Source organism: Sciurus vulgaris, assembly GCF_902686455.1.
Source record: "Sciurus vulgaris genome assembly, chromosome: 3".
NCBI classification, from domain to species: Eukaryota; Metazoa; Chordata; class Mammalia; order Rodentia; family Sciuridae; genus Sciurus; species Sciurus vulgaris.
In genome coordinates, this window is record NC_136463.1 from 112,067,689 (window position 1) to 112,092,169 (window position 24,481).

Here is a 24,481-nt window from a genome sequence, read left to right on the forward strand (position 1 = left end):
AATTTCTGGAAAAAAGTCCAAATTGCTCTCTAAATTTATATCCAAAATTCTCCTGAACAGACAGCTAATTCCTAGATGTCACCAGTGTATTTTGTACTTTGCTGTGTCTCTGGGTGATTTCTACTGCCCATTAACACCCATGTCATTGTGTCTGTGTGGACAGTATGGCCCAGTCATCTCGTGTACTTCATGAGCTGTGTAAAGATTTTGGTCCTCATATTTATGGTGGTATGCTACAGTTTGATATTTTAATATTGGCAAATATAACTTTGACATTACTTTTTATAGCCCTCTTGTTTTTATAGAGCAATGAAAGTTCAGCCTTTAAGAGAAGTGGTTGCCTTTCTCATATGGTCAAACATATTTCTTCTTTATGATACCCTGGTGTTTCATCCTTTTCCATAATTCTGTATTATTACTTATTTTAAATGTTTTCCCTATCACTTTGAAAAACTTAAATGTCTGTTCTCCATTTGAAAATGTGCCAAAAGTACTACCCCATGTAAATATGCAGAAACAATTACTATAAAAGTGCCAGCATAGTTTAAATGTATTACCTTGATGACTACAAAGATAAATATATATTTTTCAACTTGTTGGTGTTAATATTCAACTAAAACAGTATCTCACTTTCTTTAACAGTAATAGAAATTTTTATGTATATTATATATCTACCAGAAAATTTTTATAATTCCGTATGTAATCATTTTAAGAACTTTTTGAAATAAATAATGCAATGAATTGAAATGAAATGTTCTCTTGATTTTTGAAAAGGCAATTATTGATATTCTTAGTAGTTGCTAATATGGAAGTTTCTTACTAAAATTTAAGAGGTGACCAAAGAAAGTCTAGAAACCAGAAGTGAAGACACAAACTTTTATTCAGAGCAAGTCAGACACAGCAGTTGTTTTTATAAATTGTTAATATATAGAGATAGGTTCTACGAATTCTGTGTCTTCAACATAATATTATGTTTACAGACAAATAAAGCTATTAATTTCTGTTCATCTGACAACAAAAGAAAATATAAAGTCATGCAAGAAATATCAGCATTTGCACAATAAGCCAATTCTCATTTCTGTCAGGTACCATACTTCTGACTACCCCTGAACTTGGAATCACAGCGACTCAGGTAAACCTCACGTGTAGTTACCAATATACGTCCTTAATCATGTCACACATGTCTTTCAAATATGTTGAATATCACTCATGTAATCTGAAACAGGACCTTGTCTTTGCTAGGCTACAAAGACTCAAATACCTGCCATATTACTCCAGGAAGCTTAACTCTACCGCCTTTGTGCAAGATGGCAATAGAAGCAATGTGTGCCAATGCTGAAGACTAGTGTAAGTGCTCTTTTGAAACCACTTTGTCTCGTCCGTGAACTTGAAGCATTTACCAACTGAACATACCCTAACATAGTCTTGTTGACAAAATATTTCACAGTTTGTTAATTGTCAGGTAAGAGCACACAGCTAAAAAGATCAAGTTATTATATACTGGTGCCACATAAGAGCCAGGTGCTTTGTCATGTCACCTACCCATAGACCACCTGTCTCCTTCAAGGTTCACAGAAATTCATTGCCTCATTTAGAATAACTTAAAATGCAGGCTCTCCTGAAAGTGGACTAACAATATGGTCCTATTATATGATGGATAACACAATACTGTACTTTGAAAATCCTGGGGGAAAGACAATAGGTTTCTAGGTGAAACAGTTTAAAGGATCTAAATTAAATAGGAAATTGTCCTAGTACATCCATCTCCTACCTAACATTATCAATAAAGATCTGACGTCCCTCATGTTGTCTCAAATGAAATCTGCAGATTCTGTAGTACCTGTGAGACAGAATCAAAAGAGCACTTCAATCCTGAATAACACATTGTGTCTTGTAAACACTACATAGCAGTATATGATACTATGGAAAATATTATATAACCAGGAAGAATTAAAGAAGCTGCCATTAGGACATACGGGCTTTGTTACACATAGGAAAGCAATAATCTAGAAGGAATAACCCAGGCTTTTGCACTCGAAAATGAAAAAGAAATAAACAAAGGACTGAATAGTACAATGAAGACAGTATTACATTCAGACAATAAAGAATTGTCTTTTTATTTGTGGAGCCAAAAGATATTTTTAACTGTGGCAACAGAAAGTTCAGGGTAATATATATGGAAACATGAAATGAAACATTGTGGAACAAACTAAGTAAAAATATAAATATAGTCTCTCTCTTTTCATAAATATTCAATACATTATTTGATGAATTGATTTGAGTGAAGCTCCATAAGCATAATTTGAAGGTTTTTGATTTGGGCTGAGGTTCAGTGAATTATGTATTTCCAACAACTATCAGAACTTTCTCACTAAAAATATATGCTCACACCCTTCTTCAAAAATATTCTAAGATAATTATTTCCATTTTCATAGTAACTAGTACAGTTATGACTAGCATTGTCTCAGGTTTCTAAGGAAAGAAAATTATTCTGAGATACCGTTAATAAGAGAAAGCATGGTAATAGGGACATTTTCCGAAAATTGTGCTAAAATCGTCATTTTGCTTTTTAATGACTTTAATTGTGCTAGACAAGATTTTGTTTTCAGTCACAAAAATACAACTAACCAATATAACTCCTTTGTCTACTGCCCACAGTCTTCTAGCCCCTCCCTGTATCAACTTCACAATGGGTTTAATTCAGTTTGAAAGCATAAAGCCAACATTTAGCAACAGAATTCTCCTGCCTAACAATTGCTCAGCCCCTTAGTGAGAAAACTCAGTGAATGGTGACACCTAGGAAGGAGGTCCATAGAATTTTCACTCAGTAGATGCCAAGGAAAACCACTCAGAATGTTTTCTTTTAGGGTAATAAGGCAAAGAATTTTGGAAAGTTTATTACTGGAGTCTATAAAACCATGCTTAAAAGGAGGAAGACTTACAGGAAGAAAGACACCAAAAGAAATACAGGAGTCATTTCAAAGCGTCCCCTCTTTCATTTGATGGCTACCTTTCCCAGCACTGCTACTTTTAAAGCCAAATCATGCAGTCCCCTGTGGGTCTGGCTCTTTAATGTTTGTCACATAATGCTATATTAGTAAAGTTTGAAAAGCAAGTGCTCAAGAATGAATCTACAGCTTTTTTATTTGAGGGTACCAAACTGAGTTTTGTCTAAGGTTATTTCCACATTATTCTACAGGGAAAAACACAATAAGCTTGCCTGTATTTCAAGGGGGTAACTTAAGGCATAGAAACATTCAACTCAGGACAATGGAATTAGCTTTTCCTTTAGTAGGTGTGAGAATTTCTCAGTTCCAGTTAGTTCATAAATGCATCATTGACTCGAATTCATCAATTCTTTGCTTGGTGTTCCCCTTCCTTATTTTCCGGTAGGATATTGTATTGTATCTTGAATAAGCACTTCTGGAGATATCCCCCTTCTTTCCTAACGCTGGCTGCTCTTCAGGTGTCACAGGCTGGGAGCTAGGGCTGCTCAGTGGGGAGTCCTCACTTGCATAGGTTTCTTCTTTAAATTGAGAACCCTCTTCATGTTTTTTCTTGAATTCTATCACTCGAACTTCATCTTCATCATCATTGCAATCGTCATCATTATCATCATGAATTTCTTCATTCCAAACCTCTTCCTGCTCGTCTTGTTTAGAATACAATATGTCAACTTTACTAGGTGTACGAAATCCCAACCATTCAATTTCTGCTGCCTGGTGAGCTTTGTTCTTCCTATCATACTCTCTCTCTTCTAGAGGTTGTTTGGCAATTCTTTCTTTTGGACTATTTATTTCCTGGTTACTGCTGCTCAGAGGAATCTTCTCCCACTGATTCCCTGTAGCAAAATCAATGGGTAGTTGAGATGTTCAGAGTTTCCAGCATACCAAGGTGTTATTTTGTTATTGTCTAAATTATTTTTCTGAACAATCACTTTCCAATATGTGTTTTATGGGATATGACTCTGGACTACTCATTCATTCTGCACGATCAAACATGCTCCACGGTCAAATTAGTTTGGAAAGTAACTGCATTAAATACAGTTAAATAAGCTTCTTTGGAATTTATACAAGCCTTTAAAATGTTATTGAATGTTGTAAATCTCCAGGAAAGTCAGCAACTCAACCTCATTTGACTGTGGAAGTCTATTGTTGTGTACCACCATATTTAGTAAGACTGATGATAAACTCTTAAATATATTCTCTAACTTATTACAACTGGAAATGTAATAGTACAATAGAATGTTTGGACCTAGCTCAAACATACACAGACACACCCCTAAATGAAAATTTTAAAATGACTGCCTATGTTCACACTCACAATAACAAAATTGGTATTTGATACTCTTGTTTCTTGGAGTTGCCCTAAGGTTGTCAGGAAAGGAAGGAAGATCAAGGACCCTTTTGTGGTCAGCAAACAGGGCTGGCAACTTAGGCACAAAACCCACCAAAACTCAAAAATCAGTCTGAGAAATCTGCCTAGATTTCAAAATCATGCAGAGGTCATTTCTACATAATGCCAGATCAGCCTGTATTTTAGACATGTTTCAAATGACAAGCAATTGACACAACTTATTTGTTACTGTGTAGTGATGTTTAAAAGGCTTAATGCACTGAAATTGTCATTTTTCAAACAGCTAGATCATGTCAGTATACCTTCAATGTTTATGGAATATGATAAGAATTAATTATAAGAAAGCAGAGTTTCTTCTCTTAGCTTAGCCCTGAAGGACTTCTGTGGAAAGCTTCAGTCTGTAATATACAAGACTCAGGAAGGTCTAGATTGGGTACCTTGCTGGGCCTGGGTGCACATCACCTTCCAACACCATTAGATCCTATATGTAAATAAGGTGAGAGGCAATGGTTCTCTTTGTTCTTTCCCTCTACAATTCCCTTATAGATGTTCATAAGTCTGTTTTCACCCAAAATTTTTAGTTCTCCTTTCATTTTTGTTTTTGTTTTTATTGTTAATTTTAGGAATCAAGACTACAAACTTAGGGCTGGGGATATAGCTCAGTTGGTAGAGTGCTTGCCTTGCAAGCACAAGGCCCTGGGTTCAATCCCCAGCACCGCAAAAAAAAAAAAAAAAAAAAAAAAAAAGACTACAAACTTAGAGAAAGAGGATTGTCATTCCACATTAAATATATTAAATATACACAGCTGCTATCAGTTCATTGGCTTCCAGTCAATATTCTTTACATTGCATATAAAAATACATTAGAATGTTTGCTCTAATATCAAACTTTGCTTTGTTTTCCCAACCAAAGAAACTGCTGTTTTATTCATATTCATGACTCAGGCATGGGATTATCACAAATGAAATTATTTGAATTTAATGTATAGTTTTTCCCCAATATTTTTAGCACTTTTATTCTTTTTGATCCAGGAGCATTCTCTTTGGAAGAATTTTTTTTAGCTGTTTGCCACAATAAAAGACACCGAACCTCTGCCTTTGCCATGGAGGAGAAGTACACAGTCCATGTTTCATCAGACAAGAAAGGACTCATCAGGGACAAGTTCACTGATAAGACCACAGAGCATTAAATAGAATCTATTTGCATTTTCCATCTGGTCAAACTAGAAGATCCTAGAAAACTGTTGACTATAGTGGATCTCCTGAACAGAAATTTGAAGGTGGCTCTAGATGTAAGACTGTCATCTCTGCCTCAGAAGGCCTATATCAATTGGAAGCAGAAAGACTACAGTAAAGGATTTACTGAGTTCATTTTGTGGAGTCTTAAGTTTTATAAATTATCTCTGATAATGTAGTAGTTTGACAATAACTATTGTTAGTAATCTTTTTCCTATAAGTGTCTATGCATTGGTCAGTAGACATTTTGAGAGTTGTCCAGCAAAGGGAGCAAGTCCAAGAAATTCACAAACACCCTCTTCTGCCTGAAGGTCTACTATTTTATGTGATGTTCTAATATTTCCACCAGTGGTCTTTTCAATATTTTGCTTGTCAAGGTCTAAAGCTAAATTAGCTATATCTAACAAACTGGTCTAAATTTTGTGAAAAGATGTTTATAGTTGCAGGAGAGGAAAAAACTATTAATTAATAGATTTTATCCTGTACTTTATTTGAAAACTGCTTGAATGTAGATGTCTTCTTAGAAGAAATGTCTAAAGGATTTTGTGTCTTGTGGCCTATTGAGTTTATTAGAATTTAAATATTGTCACTTTAATGTTCTCTTTATTTCCCCATTTACTTAAAAAAAATAAAATTAAAATTAGCTTCATTACCACAGGAGCTTTTTTTGAGAATAAATAGTTTACCATTTTGTACTTATTTCAGAGACCTAGAATTTTCCTATGGAGTAAATTGATTTACAAAGTTACTTTAAACTGTATGTCAATAATTGTCATTTAGGGTTAACCTATTTTTGAGACATTTACATTTCACAAGGTGCCTGACACAGATTTGTAGAAACCAGATTAAAAAGAAAGGTTGATTAGGTGGGCTAAGACACAGATATCTCATTGGTATGCCAATCAGTTATACCAATCCATGCGATCTTAGTCTTGAGGCATCTGGAATGTTTCCTGTGGTGGAACTGACAGATAAGTCAAGTCTCCCTTATCTGCCTATTGCAGCCTTGAGATTGTGAAGTCATTGCCTTGATTGCTTTTTCAACACTCTACTCACACAACATCCCAGGCAACTATTATAATCATAGCCAAACAATTTCTAGTAGAAAGCTCTAGTTCCCATTACCTTCTCGGAATGTCATTTCCTCGGCACTTGTTTCTTGGAGAGACAGATCTGTGATAGCCTTTTGAACAATAAAGACGTGATCTCCTGGGTTTTCTGGGGAGAAAAATACCAGTATTATAATATTTTATATGTATATATATATATAAATATATATAAATATATACTTCAAGGGATGTAAATTCAGACTCTAAGTAGGTTTCTAAATTTTTAATTATGATTACTAAAACTTACCATTTAACTTCTGGTTTTTTAAACTAATTTCATTTATTTATTTAAGAACTAATTTCTTTACAGATAATCTTTCCCTTGTTTATATAAGACAGAATTTAGACCTCTTTAGTTATTTTTGAAAGATTTCAAAATTCTGAATTCTCTCTTCAAAAAATATTAAATAACAATAGTTAACATTTAACCAACATTTAGTAATTCTTGCCAAAATCCCATGAATGTAGTCATGATTCTTCTGCTTTCTTCTAGTAAACAAACAAACAAACTAACAAACAAAAAAAGAACCAAAAACTCAGCCATAAGGAGACAAAGAAAATTATTCAGGAACACAGAGCTATCAAATAGGCAAGCCTGGATTTACCAGAGGTGGAGGTTCAGTCCTTATGATAAGCAGCCCTAATAGAATAGGGGGCTACAGGTCTTCCTTATTCCTGTAATAGCAGTTTATTTAAAAAAAAAAAAAAAATCTTGGGTGAGTCTGATAGCAAAACAACCACAGTGAGGAAAAAGGGAAATACTTTACCTTTTAGAATCTTCTCATCTGTGGACCAGTTGAGTAGAATGTTCCCTTGTGGTGTTCCACTTTCTTCCTGATTTCCTTTTGTGGGCACACCTTCAGGTCTGGGTTCAACCCTGTAGTCTGGTGGGGTCCCATCCACATCAGCGGCTTTCTCATTGAGTTTAGTGGTGGGCTGCTGACCAGTTTTCAGAAGGCTATCCCCATTACACTCAGCCCCACCTAATGTTGCAGGAACATCTGTCATGATGTACCCTGAAGTCCAATTTGGAAAGAGCTTTGGGGAAACTGAGCAAATCCTTGATAAGGTACCTTCTTTTGCCTTCAAGTCCTATAGTTCCAACTCTGACTCTAAAAATACAAATTATTCACTTTGGTACATAATAATCAGATTCTTTTCCTAAAGGTGTCCAGACAGAGCTTAGAATAAATGCGAAAGGATTTGCCAGATTTTCCAGAAGCCCTGTAAGCAACAGTCTAGCCAATCACCACCTCCTTTGTTGCTCAGCAGTCCCACTTGCAGAATTAATGTCACCCTTTTGATTTACATAAACAAACAATCTGAGGCAATCAGGCTTTTGTGTTGGCATGTAGAGGGGGACTTTCAGCTTGTCAGTCCCCCTCTGGGAACAGAGATTTTTGTCCCTTTCCATAATGGGCCTTTGTAATTTTCCTGGTAACAGGAGCCACAATTGTTCCCCAGCTTTAATCCAGAGAGAATGACCACCTTGAGGCATATTAGTTCTGTGTCACCAGCTTAACATTTCCAAACGGATTTTGTTCAAGTAAAACCTCTGCTATTTTATAGGGCACAATGGCATCGTTTCTTATTTATCAAAGAATAAAAACGGCTTATCGAAGACCTGTAAACAGGATAACTTTATTGTAAATGATTTGGGAAGCAGATTTCATGGTGTGCTTTCAGGAGGTCATAGAAGGGACCTCAGAAAAAACAAACAATGTTACCAACTTGCTAATACCAAATATTATACAAATTTAGAAGCATTCATTTTGTCTATAGCTTCTCATCCTCTAGTTTATTTATGTCTGCAGGAGCCCAAACTGTCCTTTAAGACCCTCACAATTTTCTCCCTGAAGTTTTCCCTTTTCCTAATCAGAATTATTTTCTGCATTCCAGCCGGTATTATGTGATGCTGGTAAAATGATATAGCACAATAGCCTCAGCCCGTGGGGAAAATGGTGATTAGTTAAAACACTGCTACCAACACCCCCTTCCTTTTTTTAAAGAGGTGTTAATTTTTTTTTTTTTTTCCTGTTTGGATTCACATGGTACAAAATGCTTTCACACCCTTTCCCTCACAGCAGGCCGTGTGGAGTGCGTCCTTCCTCACAGCCAGTTCCTTCCCGACCCTCAGGATTCCCACAGGATTCCTGTCGCATGTTATTTTTCCCTTTCTGACTACTCTTCGCAGATTCAGTGAAAGAGTAATTGCACAATTATCTGTGTCATGGCTCTCACCAACTAAAACCTAAGCTTCGTCTGGACAGGAACTTGTTAACTTGCTAAACTGCATCCTCAGAAAGTAGTGTCTGCTGTGAATTAGGTAGGTACTTAACTTTTAATATAAATCTATATTTATATATTTACCAAGTTTACCCCTGAGAGAATACATTTTGGATCTTTTTTTTAAGAGGAAGGTAAGAAGAATAAGGGTTGGATAGTAATTGTAAATTTATCACCTTTAAAATTGAGCCTAGGGTTGGCCTATTAAGGTCTGTATCAGGAATGACAAATGAACAGCACTATCCATCATTCCCACTCCTGTGACCTTGGGAATATCTCTAATAGAGCCTGAAACTTCCTCCTCCTTTGTCATCACCAGTTCTTCTCTTTCCAGCTCACAAATTGATTGTTTTCAATTTCTTTAACAAATGCTTATATAACTCTTATATGTGAGCCCTGTTCTGCCTCACGAACACTAGTGTTTTACCTTCATAGCAACTCTGTGAGGCAGGTGCTATCATTATCCTATTTTACGGACTAGAAGAACGAAGCACAGAAAGGTCAAGGCATACACTCAAGATCACACAGCTAGTAAGACTTCCCTGACCTATGTCCCAGAAATCTCTAGGCCAGAGATCCCATAGGGATCCAGAATTCATCACAGGGGCAGCAGAGAGCTGGAGCCATAAGAAGGCAGCAGAAGGCCTGAGGTAGGATCAAGGACTGCTCAGGAGATACTGCCCTGCAAGCCATGTTGTGAAAGTGTACTTTCCAGAAGCTCCACTAGTAAATATGAATGAGAAAATACTGAATGGAACCAGACTGAGATCCTTCAGGGCAGAAAATGGTACTAATTCAACCCAATGCCCAGCTATGTACATAGAAATATAGGAATGCTTTCATTAACTTGGAAGGTCCTGTCTCCAATCCCTCCCAATGGGACTGGAGACAGTTTAGAGAGTTTGGGACCATTGATTTCCCACTTTAAATTTCTCCTACCCTGCAGCAAATGCAACATACACGTACAGACTAGCTTTTATGATAATTTATTTATGTATTCATTTATTTATAAATTGTCTTCTTTCTTTTTTAATATTTTAATTTTTTATTTGTTCTAATTAGTTATACATGATGGTGCCATGCTTTGACTCTTTCATGGAATTAGAATTATTTCAGATCCAGAAAGATAGAAAAACTATCCAGAATCTCTTTGCCTTGGCAAACTATTGTATTTTTTAAAAAAACTCTATAAATAATGTTTTTATGCTGCCCTGAAAAATAACAGATGTCAGGTAAATGGTTTATAACATGTTATTTTTCTTACAATTAGGTGGCAACATGAGACACAGTTAGCATCAAGATGATTCTAACCACAAAACAAAACACAGGTTATTTTGTCTATAAAGAGGTAAGTTGTCACCCACTGTTTTTAACAGCCAATAACTTAGTATGTTGGAATTTGCACTAATGACCTTTAAATATTATTTCATAATGTCTACCGGATAATATAACTTGAAAATATAATTTCTTGGAGTATTTGGATTGTTCTGGTTAGTAGTCATAATGATAACAGATAGAAATGTAACTTTTATCAAACCTATAGAAAAATATAATAAGGGAATGTAAAGTGTAAAAATAAAATTATAAAGAATCACCTTCCATTTGTCAAATGCCAAAGTTAGAAGTTAAGTCTGTATAAGGTCCATAAATGGGATTTGGGGAGAAGTAATAAAATCTTAATCCTTAATAATTAGTGAAAAAACAGGAAATGGAGAATATCATGCTAAGTGAAATGTCAAACTCAGAAACTCAAGGGTTAAATATTTTCTGTCATATGCAGAAGCTAGAATAAAAGAAAGAAAGGAAAGGAGAAGGGAAGGATAGGATAACAAAGAACAAATCAAATACAAATTAAGAAATAAGCAAAAGAAGAATAGTAGAATTGAGGAAGAAGAATAGGAGAGGGGAAGGAAAAAAGGGAGGGAAAAAGGGGGATCATAAACTGAAATCGATTTCCATGCATGTATGAGTTTGTCAGGTTGAACCCAACTACTATATACAATTATAAAGTTTTAATAATAACATAAAAAGGCCACAAATTCATGTTCTAGTGAAGAGATGGTAAAGGAGCACTAAACAAAAATAAGATTAAAAGACAATTTTTTTTGATCTTAGCAGCTTGGATCCAATTCTTATACAAACAGAGACTGATACAGGTGGGGTAGAAGAATTGTTTTCATTATGGTTGAATCAGAAAGGTAGAACCAATCTACCAATCTATCACCTACCTACCTACCTACCTTTGCATGTCTCTGCCTACCTACAAACCTGAGAGGATTTGACCTTACACAACAGTGGGTGCTGGTTGGCTGTCTCCGTAAATCTGCTCTCACATCTGATGCTGAAGCTGGAAATCTACAGGGTCGGAAGTTGAGCAGGGAAGATGATGTAGACAGGGAAGGCGAGAACAAGATGGAAAAACACTGAGAAACTGAAACACTCGGGCAAACTGAAATCTGTGTTACTTCTCACTGCTTCTGACCTGACTGGTCTGAGTGTCCTCCAAGAGGAAAGGTCCCTTTTGGGCCCAGTACTCATAGAGCTGAAGGAAGATCCAAGGCAATGTAGAGCTGTCACCAACCAGCTGCTGCCCCATCTACCCAGTGAGCCAAGAGATGAGCTACAGTGTGGATGCTACAAATTGGCTGCTGCTTCAGTTCTGCCCTACAAAGCTCAGACAAGAACGTTTCTGTTTGTCCCACCTTTCCTGATCTGGAAATATGCATGAAAGAAAATTATGGGAAACGCAGTTTAGATTAGTCAGTGGACAGTAATCCTACCAATAACCCATAGAATTTTCTAAAGAGAATAGAGAAATGTACAACCTTGAATGACCCTGAGAAGATAGGATAATCTAAATTGATTCATTTAAAGAACTAAAATTCCAAATAGAAGAGACATCCCAGCCAAAGTGAACCATTAAAGCAATATAGAACTCAAAAAAATCAATAAATATCTATATACTTCACTTCAAAAAGCAATGATTGCCTGCTAGATAGTATCAATTGGATTAAGTTGATTATCCTCTGCCATGTCAGTGTGGAAGAACAGTTACCATTCTGGCACTACAAGGTCCTGAAGTAAATGATAGCTTCCTCCAGGAGACTCACAGTGAAGTCCATGAGTGACCTGAGTTTTAACAATTTAATGTAACAGAACTTGAAAATCCAACTGCATTTTGAAAGACGTATGCTTTACAATCTTGAAGGAGGGAAAGGAGAGGGTTATTTGACTCTTCAAAGTAAATTCGTCCTTATACCCCAGGACTGGTATATCTCTTTATGGTCCTAGAATATGGAGCCTGACTTCCCAGAGAGTCTTGGAACACCATATTAAAGAAGATCCTAGAGGAAATAACGGTAGGCCTATGGTAAGGACTGGAGGAACATTTGACCCTGAACAAAGGAGCAACATGTAGGTCTCTGCAGCCAAAATGCATGGAAGTGGGAAATGGGGAAGGGGAATACCAACCAAGAATTATGTGACTCCTCCAAATAGGGGACAAATGAGCAATTCCATCAGTGACCCCTATAGGGGTCAAGAGGAGGGTTTCAGCCTGCTCCTTTATAACCTTAGGCAAGTATAAGAATCAGGTCTGTCTGAAGTACAGATTACAGAAAATCATAAAAAGAATCCTTTTGTTTGCTTGCTTGTTGGCAGTCCTGGGGACCAAACCCAGGCCTTGCTCATGCTAGGCAGGTGCTCTTTTAGGAGCTGCATCTCTGAACCCAAAAAATCTTAAACTCTATAAATTTACCAGATCATATAATAGCTAAGTCCAGAGTTGCCTTCATACTTTCTTGAATCTAAGGATTTAAACAATATTACAGGTAACCCATTATTCTCTGTCACAAGGAAAGTACATATTAGGAGGTACTTGGGATGACTTGAGGTCTAGTCTTTCTCTGGGTAAAATATCTCTAGCAGAATATAGTAGGCTAAATGATGATGGTTTTAAACATATCCATATCCTAATTCCCAGAACCTGTGAAATGTTTCCTTTAGAGACTTTCTAGATGTGGTTAAATCTATCATCTTGAGATGAGGATATTACCTGGATTTTTGGATTAGATGAAATCACAAGTGGGTCTGAAAAAGAAAGAGGCAACAAGGTCAAAGGAAGTAGTAGATGTGACCTGGAAGGACTTTGGAGTGACATGAGGAAGGGATGAAGAGCCTGCAGATGAGGGTGGTCTCCTGAAGCTGGAAAGACAGGGAAATGTATTCTCCCTTGCATCTTCTCAAGGAAATACAGCCCTGCCAACACCTTCTAACTGAAGTCTAAAACTGAATGAGAATAAATGTGTCCTGTTTTTAAACCATTAAAATTTTGTTGATTTCTTACAGCAGTATTACAGTATTAGCAGGATGCTAATTGACTGAATTTCCTACCTCTCTGTCTTCATTTTCAATAACTGGCTGGGGCAGAAAATTCAACTTTTCCAACCATTTGCAGGATACATAGTTTTGAATCCAAACCATCTTAGATTGCTTCCTTTTGACCAAAACAAGGTTGTATTTTCTTCTCTCTCAGCTTTCCAGTAGTTCTTGTCTAAGATTTGTAGGAGTTTACTAAAAGCTATAAGAAAATCACAGACTCTTCAGCACCCTGATATTTTTCTAATGAGTCTAAAATTCAGTCTTCCTCAGGGAATTGTCTGAATCAACATATAAGCAGAGGGCTAGGGATGTAGCTCAGCGGAAGAGTGCCTTCATAGCATACATGAGAATCTGGACTTAATCCCGAGTACCACACACACATGAAAAAATTTTGTTCAAGAGGACAATTTATAGCAGTCATGGAATCATCATGGTCAGCTTCACAGTAAGGGATGGGCAAATTCTTTCTGCTTCTCATTGCTCCTCTACTGATCCAATCCCATCATTTAAGGTCTATAGTCTGTAAACGATTTGTGATTTCTTTTCCTTCTTCTTCTTTTGTATGCAATGTTTCATTGGTTGAAAGTAAAAGATTCAATCAAAAATAGATTCAACTGAAATGGGACTTATTCTGACTTCAGAAATGTTCCCTATCTCTCTCTCCTCTCTCTCTCTCTCTCATCACTCCCATTATTCTGCTCTCCTGTATATTAGATTTTTCTCAAGCAGGTTCTTCCTAAGTCATGGTAAATATTCTTCTGGCAACTCTAAACTCACATTACGGATATTACTAGTGATGCAAAAGAAGAGAACATTTCTTCCCTATTAATTCCAAAGTCCCTGAGATGGTCCTCACTGAGCTAGTTTTGGATATTGGTTAATCCCTCAACCAATAATTGAGACTAAAGGTGATAGATATTCCAGTTGTTCATTTCTAGGACAAGTGTCTACTCCTGAGCAGATAAATGTTCATAGAAAATGAGAATGACTGTAGATCAAACGAACAAGTGACAGTAAGAGATTCAGATCCCTCATCTGATAAAGGTAGATGCTAATATAATATACCTTTTAAAATTCTTGTAAAAATAAATGAGCTAATTCAGGAAAAGTGTTTATCACAGTGTGCCATAGTAGGTATTCATTCAATATTTGTTTTTGTGATTTTATTGTTTATTATTATTATTATTATTACCACTACCATGCAGCATTGGAAATGTCACAACCTACCTGAGTCACATCCATTTCCTGCTGATAGGAATGATGACACATACCTTGTACCACGACAATTTAGAGTTAATGTGGACAAGGTACCAAGTACAAGCATGTGATAGAGACCCACAAATGCTAGATATTACTTGTACTGTTATTTGAGAAGAAAAGTCTCCTGAAGGAATAAGATAGGCATAGCTCATCTACATATACATGGATATTTTTACAAATGAAGCTCTGAAATTTGACTTCTGAGATGGGCTGGAGTTAAATTATGAAAGAACTCTTTTTACTTTTTTAGGAGGTAAGATTGATTATGAGATGTGTCACAGTGGCTTGTTTCAGGGGATTCTGCAAACAATGGCAGCACCAGTTTAATTTAATAACACATGCCCTGGGTAATAACATGACTTCACCTTCTTATCTTTGTATAGCCATTACAAGTACCACAGTGCAATGACTTGGTAGAAACTGACCCTATGAGAGTCTCTCCTAACAGGATGATATGCAGATCTTGACCCACAGATCTCTCTCACACAAGAATCCATGCAAATGGAGCATGAATTAGGTTTTGAACAGTTCTACAGAAATTGTACAGATAAGAATGGGGAGAAATCTCCATAAAATAAAATCATTTCACTCTCTTGTCATAATTTTAAGTATATTATCCTAAATGCATAAGGAGTGTTCCCAATGAACTGGGCTGTCTGGAGCTTTTAGCTAGGCAATTATAATTCTGCTTTACTTACAATGGGATTTTTTGATCCCTTTTAATGGAAACAAAGATTTCTCTATTCAGAGACTACACAGTGTTAAATAGAAGTGGAATTTGTATAGTTATAAAAGCACAGAAAGAATTTTGAACTGTATGTGCATACACATTCTTTGGTCTTTTGAAAGCGTTTTATAATCCTCCTGGGGAAGCAGAGCTGTATGTAAGTAATATCACTGTCTGCATCTCCCCTCCCAAATTGTGTTGAATGTCACTAAGAGTGAAGGAAACATGTTGTTTTTTTAGAGGAGAAAGGCAAGAAAATAATTAAACACATTTTTTCCTTAAGGAAAAAATGAAAAAGAAAAAGCAAATCTGCTATGAGTCTGCTTTTGCAAGAAAGTGATAGTGATGTAACTGTGAACAAATGCAATTTTTCTTAGGATGCCTCTGATAGTTTAGCTGAGTAAACTTTGTCTTGGGTAAATGGGAAAAAATTCATATGCTGTCGGTGAGAAAATAAATACAGATATACTAGGATCCCTTGTAAAGCCTTTGTGTTGAATCCAAGAATGCTGGTCAGCCATGAAGGTTCTACTGACTTTTGGATGAGGAGGGCAATGATTTTAAACCTCTGTTCAATGATGAACTTACACACTGCCAAGAAGCTGAAACCAGACAGGAAATGCAGTCCAGGAATCATGCTATCAGAAGACAAACCTGTGGAGAAGAGCAACATCCTCAGTGGGATCTACACTATAAATTAAATGTAGGCTCCCCACATTATTCATCTGGAAAATTTTAGCAGTCATCTAACTTGTCTCCCACCTCCATTCACCAATCCTTGGTCTCCTAAATCCTCTGTCTCCCATCTCTATCCATCATTCCTACTAACACTGGATTACTTTTATTCTGAGAGCAAACTTCCAGTCTGAAAAGAACAAGTGGGATATTATAAGTCTCATAATACATTGTCTGGTTTAGAGTAAGTGTTCAATTAAAAAATGAACTTCTAAAAAATTTACTATTTGCCAAAATCCTTCACACACATGTGCGCGCACACACACACACACACACACACACATACAACACACACACCATACAGACTTAAATACTCAGATTTTGTACTTCTTTAAGTACAAACTCTTGTGAGATGATCCAGCTACTTTTCAAGTTTTTCACCCCAAATTTCCCACTTCCTCTAGCTACCCTTGTCACAGTGAAACATTTCCACATTTCCATGTATTGGTTTATCCTCTCCTTGTGTTATGAATGTCTGCCCTGCTCTGGTGTCCAAATCACCAATCCTTCTCAGTGCCTCCATTCAAACCAAAACCACATGTCAAGGCCCATCCCAAATCAAAAATTACATCCTCTACAAAGAACCTTATGACACTTTTATCCAAAGGCTCTACTTGTACTTTTGAGCCCTTTCAGCAGTTTATCTTTATGTTGCTTTAATGACAACTCATTATTTGCCTTGCTTTACAAATTTTACAAAATTTTACACAATCGTCTTATCTTGCTACCAGAAAAGCTTATGTTGCAATTCAAAGACTTTGTTTTAAATTTTAGTGTTGGATGATGATATATAATGGAGGTGGGGTTAGGGGGGTGAGAGAAGAATGGAGGAACTTTAGATTACGTAGAGGGAAATGAAAGGAAGAGGGGTATGAAAAATGGTGGAATGAGACAGACATCATTACCCTATGTACATCTATGACTGCATGAATGGTGTGAATCTACATCGTGCACAGCCATAGAAATGAAAAGATATACCCCATTTGTGTACAATGAATCAAATGCAGTCTGTAAAAAATTAAAAAAAGTAATTAAAAAAAGAAAAGAAATCCCCCCTAAAAAATAAATAAATCTTAGTGCTGCCATGGAAAATCTGTATGAACTTAAGCAAATTCCTTAACTTTTTAGTCTCAGGGTATTTGAATAATGCATACTTCACAGAATTTTTAAAATACTAAATTACATGACAAAAATCTAAGCGGATCACCGGGTACAGTGACTGACACCTAGTGGGAGCTATATAATTGTAACAGTGTTATTTGACAGTATATTATCACATCCTTGCAGACTTCATATGACTAATTTTTGCATTTCTGCATGGACAAACATAGCACCTGCTTCATGGTTTATGTTATACATTCTTTGAGTTGGCAGTACCTAGAGGTTTCCAGTATTAGAACATGACTGGAAATTCATTTGAAAATATACCTGGCTTCATTTTCCAGTCTTCTATTATAAATCTGTTTCATCTGTTTAACTAAATATTAAAGATCCAAGATCCAAGCATTGGGTTGTTACAGCGTAGGACTGTTGTTTGGATTCAGTGACGCCACCTACTGGCAGGTAGAGAGTTTGAGTTACAAATTCTAGCCCCGCAGTCCAATTTTCAAACCATGGGGATCTTCACCCACCCTTCTGGCTGTTTACTACCGTGCCTACTCAGTGGCATATGCAGTTGATTAATGAGATCTTCATGCAAAAGGGTCCTGTGTCAGGCCTGAGTAACTGGAACAAGAATATTCAGACTTCCCAGGACAGAAAGCCTCAACAGAGGAACAGCTTGTGCTCAGACAGGATGCAAAATATTTGACTCTTTAGGAACACCAAAATTCAAGTCAGAAAGACCTGATTCCACCCCCAAATTCCATCTCCAAAGTGCTCTCATCAACATATCTTACACAAACCATTTAACCTAGGCATTTTGGAAGCCATAATCCCTGATCTGAAAAACCGAACTTAAGCGAGAAGCTGACCTTTGAGGCCTCTGGTGAGGATTTAATAAGATCATATTGAGGAAGCTCAGAAGCTGGTGTATAATATTTGACTTATCAAAGTGAGTAAGCAAAGGAAGTGCATGTTTGTTTACTTGGTTGTCTTCAAAGTGCAGTTTGCCTTAGAATCCTCAGGTTACCACATTTAAACTAGATGTTTCTAGACCACAATTCCAGATATTCTGATTTTGCTGAAGTCCAGAATGTGCATCATAAACAAGTACCTGGATGATTCTGGTTCACAGTCTAATGAGCAATACTATACTCCATAATTTCTAATCCATTCCCAAACAAGAAGAAAAAAAGATAGTAATTGTCTTGGGGGATAAAACTTCTTTCATTCATATTACTTAAAAACTTATAGCCTTGGGACAAATAAACGTTTGGGAATAACATTAACAATAATAAGAACCACCATACAGCATTTATTATGTGACAATCACTGGTCAAGAAACTTTTCATATTAGAGCCCTTTAATCTTCACAACAACTTTTTGAAGCAGGTACTCTTATTTTCATCATTTTGTAGATGAGAAAATTGAAGCACAGAAGGTTTTTCATTTTTTTCTTTAAATCTTTCATATGTTTATTTATTTATATTTTATCTTTTAATTTGTTCCAAATAGTTATACATGACAGTAAAATGCATTTTGACCATTGTAAACAAATGGAGCACAAGTTCTCATTCCTCCAGCTATACACCAGTCATGTAATCATACATGCATATATAGGGTAATAATGTCTGTCTCACTCGTTGTCCTTCCCATCCCCACAACCCCATCCCTCCCCACATCCCCTCTTCATAATCCAAAGTTCCTTCATTCTTCCCTACCCCTACCACTATGTATCAGCATCTGCTTGTCAGAGAAAACATTTGACCTTTGGTTTACTGGCTTATTTCACTTAGCATGATATTCTTAATTCCATCCATTTACCTGCAATTCCATTGTGTATATGTCTCATGTTTTCTTTATCCATTCATCTATTGAAGGATCTCTAGGTTGGTTCCATAGTTTAGCTATTTTGAATTGAGCTGCTGTAAATATTGACATGGCTGTGTCACTGTAATATACTGATTTTAAGTTCTTTAGGTATAAACCGAGGAGTGGGATAGCTGGGTCAAATGGTGGGTCCATTCCTAGTTTTCTGAGGAATCTGCATACTGCTTTCCATAGTGGTTACAAAAATTTGCAGTTCCACCAGCAATGTATGAGTGTACCTTTTCCCCCACATCCTCACTAACACTTATTATGGCTTGTATTCTTTTTTTAAATTTTAATTAAAAATCATAAATTTACATAGGGCAATGTTATTTGATTCATGCGGTATTTTTTCCTCCCCTTCTCCCCACCTCTCCCACCCCTCTTTTCCCTCTATACAGTCCTTCCTTCCTCCATTCTTACCACCCTCCTTATCCCTAACCCTAAACCTAACCCTAACCCTAACACTAACACCTCCTACACCCCCTTATATGTCCTCATCCACTTATCAGCGAGATCATTCGTCCTTTAGTTTTTTGAAATTAGCTTATCTCACTTAGCATGATATCCTCAATTTCATCCGTTTGCCTGCAAATGCCATAATTTTATCATTCTTCATGGTGGAGTAATATTCCATTGTATATATATGCCACAGTTTCTTTATCCATTCATCAACTGAAGGGCATCTAGATTGGTTCCACAATCTGGCTATAGTGAATTTAGCAGCTATGAACATTGATGTGGCTGTATCTCTGTAGTATGCTGATTTTAAGTCCTTTGGGTATAGACCAAGGAGTTGGATAGCTGGGTCAAATGGTGGTTCCATTCCAAGCTTTCTGAGGAATCTCCACACTGCTTTCCAGAGTGGCTGCACTAATTTGTAACCCCACCACCAATGTATGTGTGTACCTTTTTCCCCACATCCTCACCAACTATTGTTGCTTGTGTTCTTGATACTCACCATTCTAATTGGGGTGAGATGGAATCTTAGGGTAGTTTGATTTGCATTTCTCTTATTACTAGAGATGTTGAACATTTTTTCATATATCTGTTGATTGCTTGTAGATCTTCCTCTGTGAAGTGTCTGTTCATTTCCTTAGCCCATTTGTTGATTGGGTTATTTGTATTCTTGGTGTAGAGTTTTTTGAGTTCTTTATAGATTCTGGAAATTAGTGCTCTATCTGAAGTATGAGTGGCTAAGATTTTCTCCCACTCTGTAGGCTCTCTCTTCACATTACTGATAGTTTCCTTTGCTGAGAAAAAGTTTTTTAGTTTGAATCTATCCCAGTGGTTGATTCTAGCTTTTATTTCTTGTGCTGTGGGAGTCCTGTTAAGGAAGTCTGATCCTAAGCCAACAAGTTGAAGGTTTGGATCTACTTTTTCTTCTATAAGATGCAGGGTCTCTGGTCTGATTCCAAGGTCCTTGATCCATTTTGAGTTGATTTTTGTGCAGGGTGAGAGATAGGGATTTAGTTTCATTCTGTTGCATATGGATTTCCAGTATTCCCAGCACCATTTGTTGAACAGGCTGTCTTTTCTCCATTGCATATTTTTGGCACCTTTGTCTAGTATGAGAAAATTGTATTTATTTGAGTTTGTGTCCATGTCCTCTATTCTGTACCATTGATCTACCTGTCTATTTTGGTACCAATACCATGCCGTTTTTGTTACTATTGCTTTGTAATAGAGTTGAAGATCTGGTATTGCGATACCCCCTGCTTCGCTCTTTCTACTGAGGATGCTTTAGCTATTCTGGGTTTCTTATTCTTCCAGATGAATTTCATAATTGTTTGCTCTATTTCTGTAAGGTATACCATTGGGATTTTAATTGGAATTGCATTGAATCTGTATAGCACTTTAGGTAGTATGGCCATTTTGACAATATTAATTCTGCCTATCCAAGAACATGGGAGATCTTTCCATTCTAAGGTTTTCTTTAATTTCTTTCTTTAGTGTTGTATAGTTCTCATTGTAGAGGTCTTTCACCTCTTTTGTGAGATTGATTCCCAAGTATTTTATTTTTTCAATGCTATTGCGAATGGGGTAGTTTTCCTAATTTCTCTTTCTGAAGATTCATCACTTGTGTATAAAAATGCATTGGATTTATGAGCATTGATCTTGTAACCTGCTACTTTACTGAATTCACTTATGAGTTCTAAGAATTTTCTGGTGGAATTTCCAGATTCCTCTAAATATATAATCATGTCATCAGCGAACAGGGATAGTTTGAGTTCCTCTTTTCCAATTCATATCACTTTAATTTCTTTGGTTTGTCTAATTGCTCTGGCTAGAATCTCAGGGCATCCCTGTCTTGTTGCAGTTTTTAGGGGGAATGCTTTCAGTTTTTCACCATTTAGAATGATATTGGCCATGGGCTTAGCGTAGATGGCCTTTAAAATGTTAAGGAATGTTCCCACTACCCCAATTTTCTCTAGTGTTTTGAGCATGAAGGGATGCTGTATTTTATCAAATGTTTTTTCTGCATCTAGTGAAATAATCATGTGATTCTTAACTTTTAGTCTGTTCATATGGTGAATGACATTTATTGCTTTCCAGATGTTGAACCAACCTTGCATCCCAGGGATAAAACCCACTTGATCGTGGTGCACTATCTTTTTAATATATTTTTGTATGCGATTTGCTAAAATTTTGTTGAGAATTTTTGCATCGATGTTCATTAAGGATATGGTCTGAAGTTTTCTTTCCTCGATGTATCTCTGTCTGGTTTAGGTATCAGAGTGATATTGGCTTCATAGAATGAGTTTGGGAGGGTTCCCTCCTCTTCTATTTCATGGAATACTTTGAGAAGTATTGGAATGAGCTCTTCTTTAAAGGTTTTTTAGAACTTGGCTGAGAACCCATCTGGTCCTGGACTTTTCTTTGTTGGTAGGCTTTTGATGACCTCTCCTATTTCATTGCTTGAAATTGATTTATTTAAGTTGTGTATGTCCTCCTGGTTCAGTTTAGGCAATTCATATGTCTCTAGAAACTTGTTGATGTCTTCAAGGTTTTCAGTTTTGTTGGAGTATAGATTTTCAAAATAGCTTCTTATTATGTTTTGTATTTCACTCGTGTCTGTTGTGATATTTCCTTGTTCATTCCGAATTTTAGTAATTTGAGTTTTCTCCCTCTTTCTCTTTGTTAGTGTAGCTAAGGGTCTATCAATTTCGTTTATTTTTTTCAAAGAACCAAGTATTTATTTTGTTAATTTTTTCAATTGTTTCTTTTGTTTCAATTTTGTTGATTTTGGCTCTGATTTTAACTATTTCCTGTCTTCTACTTTTGGTGTTGGTCTGCTCTTCTTTTTCTAGGGCTTTGAGCTGTAGTGTTAAGTTGTTTATTTGTTGATTTCTACTTCTTTTGTTGAATGCACCCCATGAAATAAATCTTCCTCTAAGTACTGCTTTCATAATGTCCCAGAGATTTTGATATGATGTGTCTTTGTTCTCGTTTACTTCTAAGAATTTTTTTATTTCCCTCCTGATGTCTTCTGTTATCCATTCATCATATAATAGTGTATTATTTAATCTCCAGGTATTGGAGATGTTTCTGTTTTTTATTCTGTCATTTATTTCTAATTTCAATCCATTACGATCTGATAGAGTACAAGGTAGTATCTCTATCTTCTTGTATTTGCTAACAGTAGCTTTGTGGCATAAAATATGGTCTATTTTAGAGAAGGGTCCATGTGCTGCTGAGAAGAAGTTGTATTCATTCTTTGTTGGATGGTATATTCTATACAAGTCAGTTAAGTCTAAATTGTTGATTGTGTTGTTGAGATCTATGGTTTCTTTATTGAATTTTTGTTTGGACGATCTATCCAGCAGTGAGAGAGGTGTGTTAAAATCGCCTAGTATTATTGTGTTGTGGTCTATTTGATTTCTGGAATTGTGAAGGATTTGTTTGACATACATGGATGAGCCGATGTTCGAGGCATAGATGTTTATGATTGTTATGTCTTGCTGATTGATGCTTCCCTTAAGCAGTATGTAATGTCCTTCTTTATCCCTTCTGACTAGTTTTGGCTTGAAGTCCACATTATCTGAAATGAGGATGGATACTCCAGCTTTTTTGCTGTGCCCGTGTGCATGGTATGTTTTTTCCCATCCTTTCACCTTTAGTCTATGGGTATCTCTTTCTATGAGATGAATCTCTTGCAGGCAGCAAATTGTTGGATTTTTCTTTTTAATCCATTCTGCCAGTCTATGCCATTTGATTGATGAGTTCAGGCCATTAACATTCAGGGTTATTATTGTGATATGATTTGTATTACCAGTCATTTGACTCATTTTTATTTTTTGTCATGATTTGGTTTCTCCTTTATTTGGCTATTCCTTTATGCTAGTTCCTCCCGTTGCTGATTTGCATCGTTGTTTTTCATCTCTTCCTCATGGAATATTTTGCTGAGAATGTTCTGCAATGCCGGCTTTCTTTTTGTAAATTCCTTTAGCTTTTGTTTATTATGGAAGCATCTTACTTCATCATCAAATCTGAAAGTAAGTTTTGCTGGGTATAAGATTCTTGGTTGGCATCCATTTTCTTTCAGAGCTTCGTAAGTGTTGTTCCAGGCCCTTCTAGCTTTTAGGATCTGGATTGAAAAATCTGCTGATATTCTTATTGGTTTCCCCCTGAATGTAATTTGATTCTTTTCTCTCGCAGGCTTTAAAATTCTGTCTTTATTTTGTATGTTAGGTATTTTCATTATAATGTGCCTTGGTGTGGGTCTGTTGTAATTTTGTATATTTGGAGTCCTATAAGCCTCTTGTACTTGGTTTTCCATTTCATTCTTCAGATTTGGGAAATTTTCTGATATTATTTCATTGAATAGATTGTTCATTCCTTTGGTTTGTTTCTCTAAGCCTTCCTCAATCCCAATAATTCTTAAATTTGGCCTTTTCATGATATCCCATAATTCCTGTAGATTCTGTTCATGATTTCTTACCATCTTTTCTGTTTGGTCAACTTTAATTTCAAGATTGAATATTTTGTCTTCAATATGAGGTTCTGTCTTCCAGGTGTTCTATCCTATTGGTTATGCTTTCTATGGAGTTTTTAACTTGGTTTATTGTTTCCTTCATTTCAAGGATTTCTGTTTTTTTTTTTTTTTCAATATCTCTAACTCTTTATTGAAATGATCTCTTGCTTCCCATATTTGCTCCTTTAACTGTTGATTGGTGCGATCATTTAATGCCTGCATTTGCTCTTTCATCTCCTCGTTTGCTTCTCTGATTGTTTTAATTATGTACATTCTGAACTCCCTTTCTGACATTTCTTCTGCTGTTCTGTCATTGGGTTTTATTGATACGGTTTCTAGGTTTGTTTGGGACATTTTCTTCCCTTGTTTTCTCATATTGGTCAGATGTCAGTGGGACTTTGTGATATTGCAGAATTCTTCTATTGGCTTATCTTGTCCCTGTAGATT

General features: G+C 36.2%; 1 protein-coding gene and 1 long non-coding RNA gene across 2 annotated transcripts in view; one reads left to right on the top strand and one right to left on the bottom strand.

Annotated features, from left to right (window-relative positions):
* Positions 1-862: 862 nt before the first annotated feature.
* On the bottom strand, positions 863-7,972 carry ERMN (ermin). The gene is made up of 3 exons (XM_079131831.1): positions 7,469-7,972; positions 6,718-6,810; positions 863-3,841 (listed from the first exon to the last, which is right to left on the bottom strand). The coding sequence occupies exons 1-3, from the start codon at positions 7,707-7,709 to the stop codon at positions 3,324-3,326; spliced, it is 852 nt and encodes a 283-aa protein (XP_078987957.1). The 5' UTR covers positions 7,710-7,972; the 3' UTR covers positions 863-3,323.
* A 7,493-nt stretch (positions 7,973-15,465) lies between these two features.
* Positions 15,466-24,481, top strand: part of LOC306656540 — a 109,731-nt gene continuing 100,715 nt past the window's right edge. Inside the window, exon 1 of the long non-coding RNA XR_013762558.1 lies at positions 15,466-16,057. This is a non-coding gene — a long non-coding RNA (uncharacterized lncRNA). The remainder of the gene's footprint in view (positions 16,058-24,481) is intronic.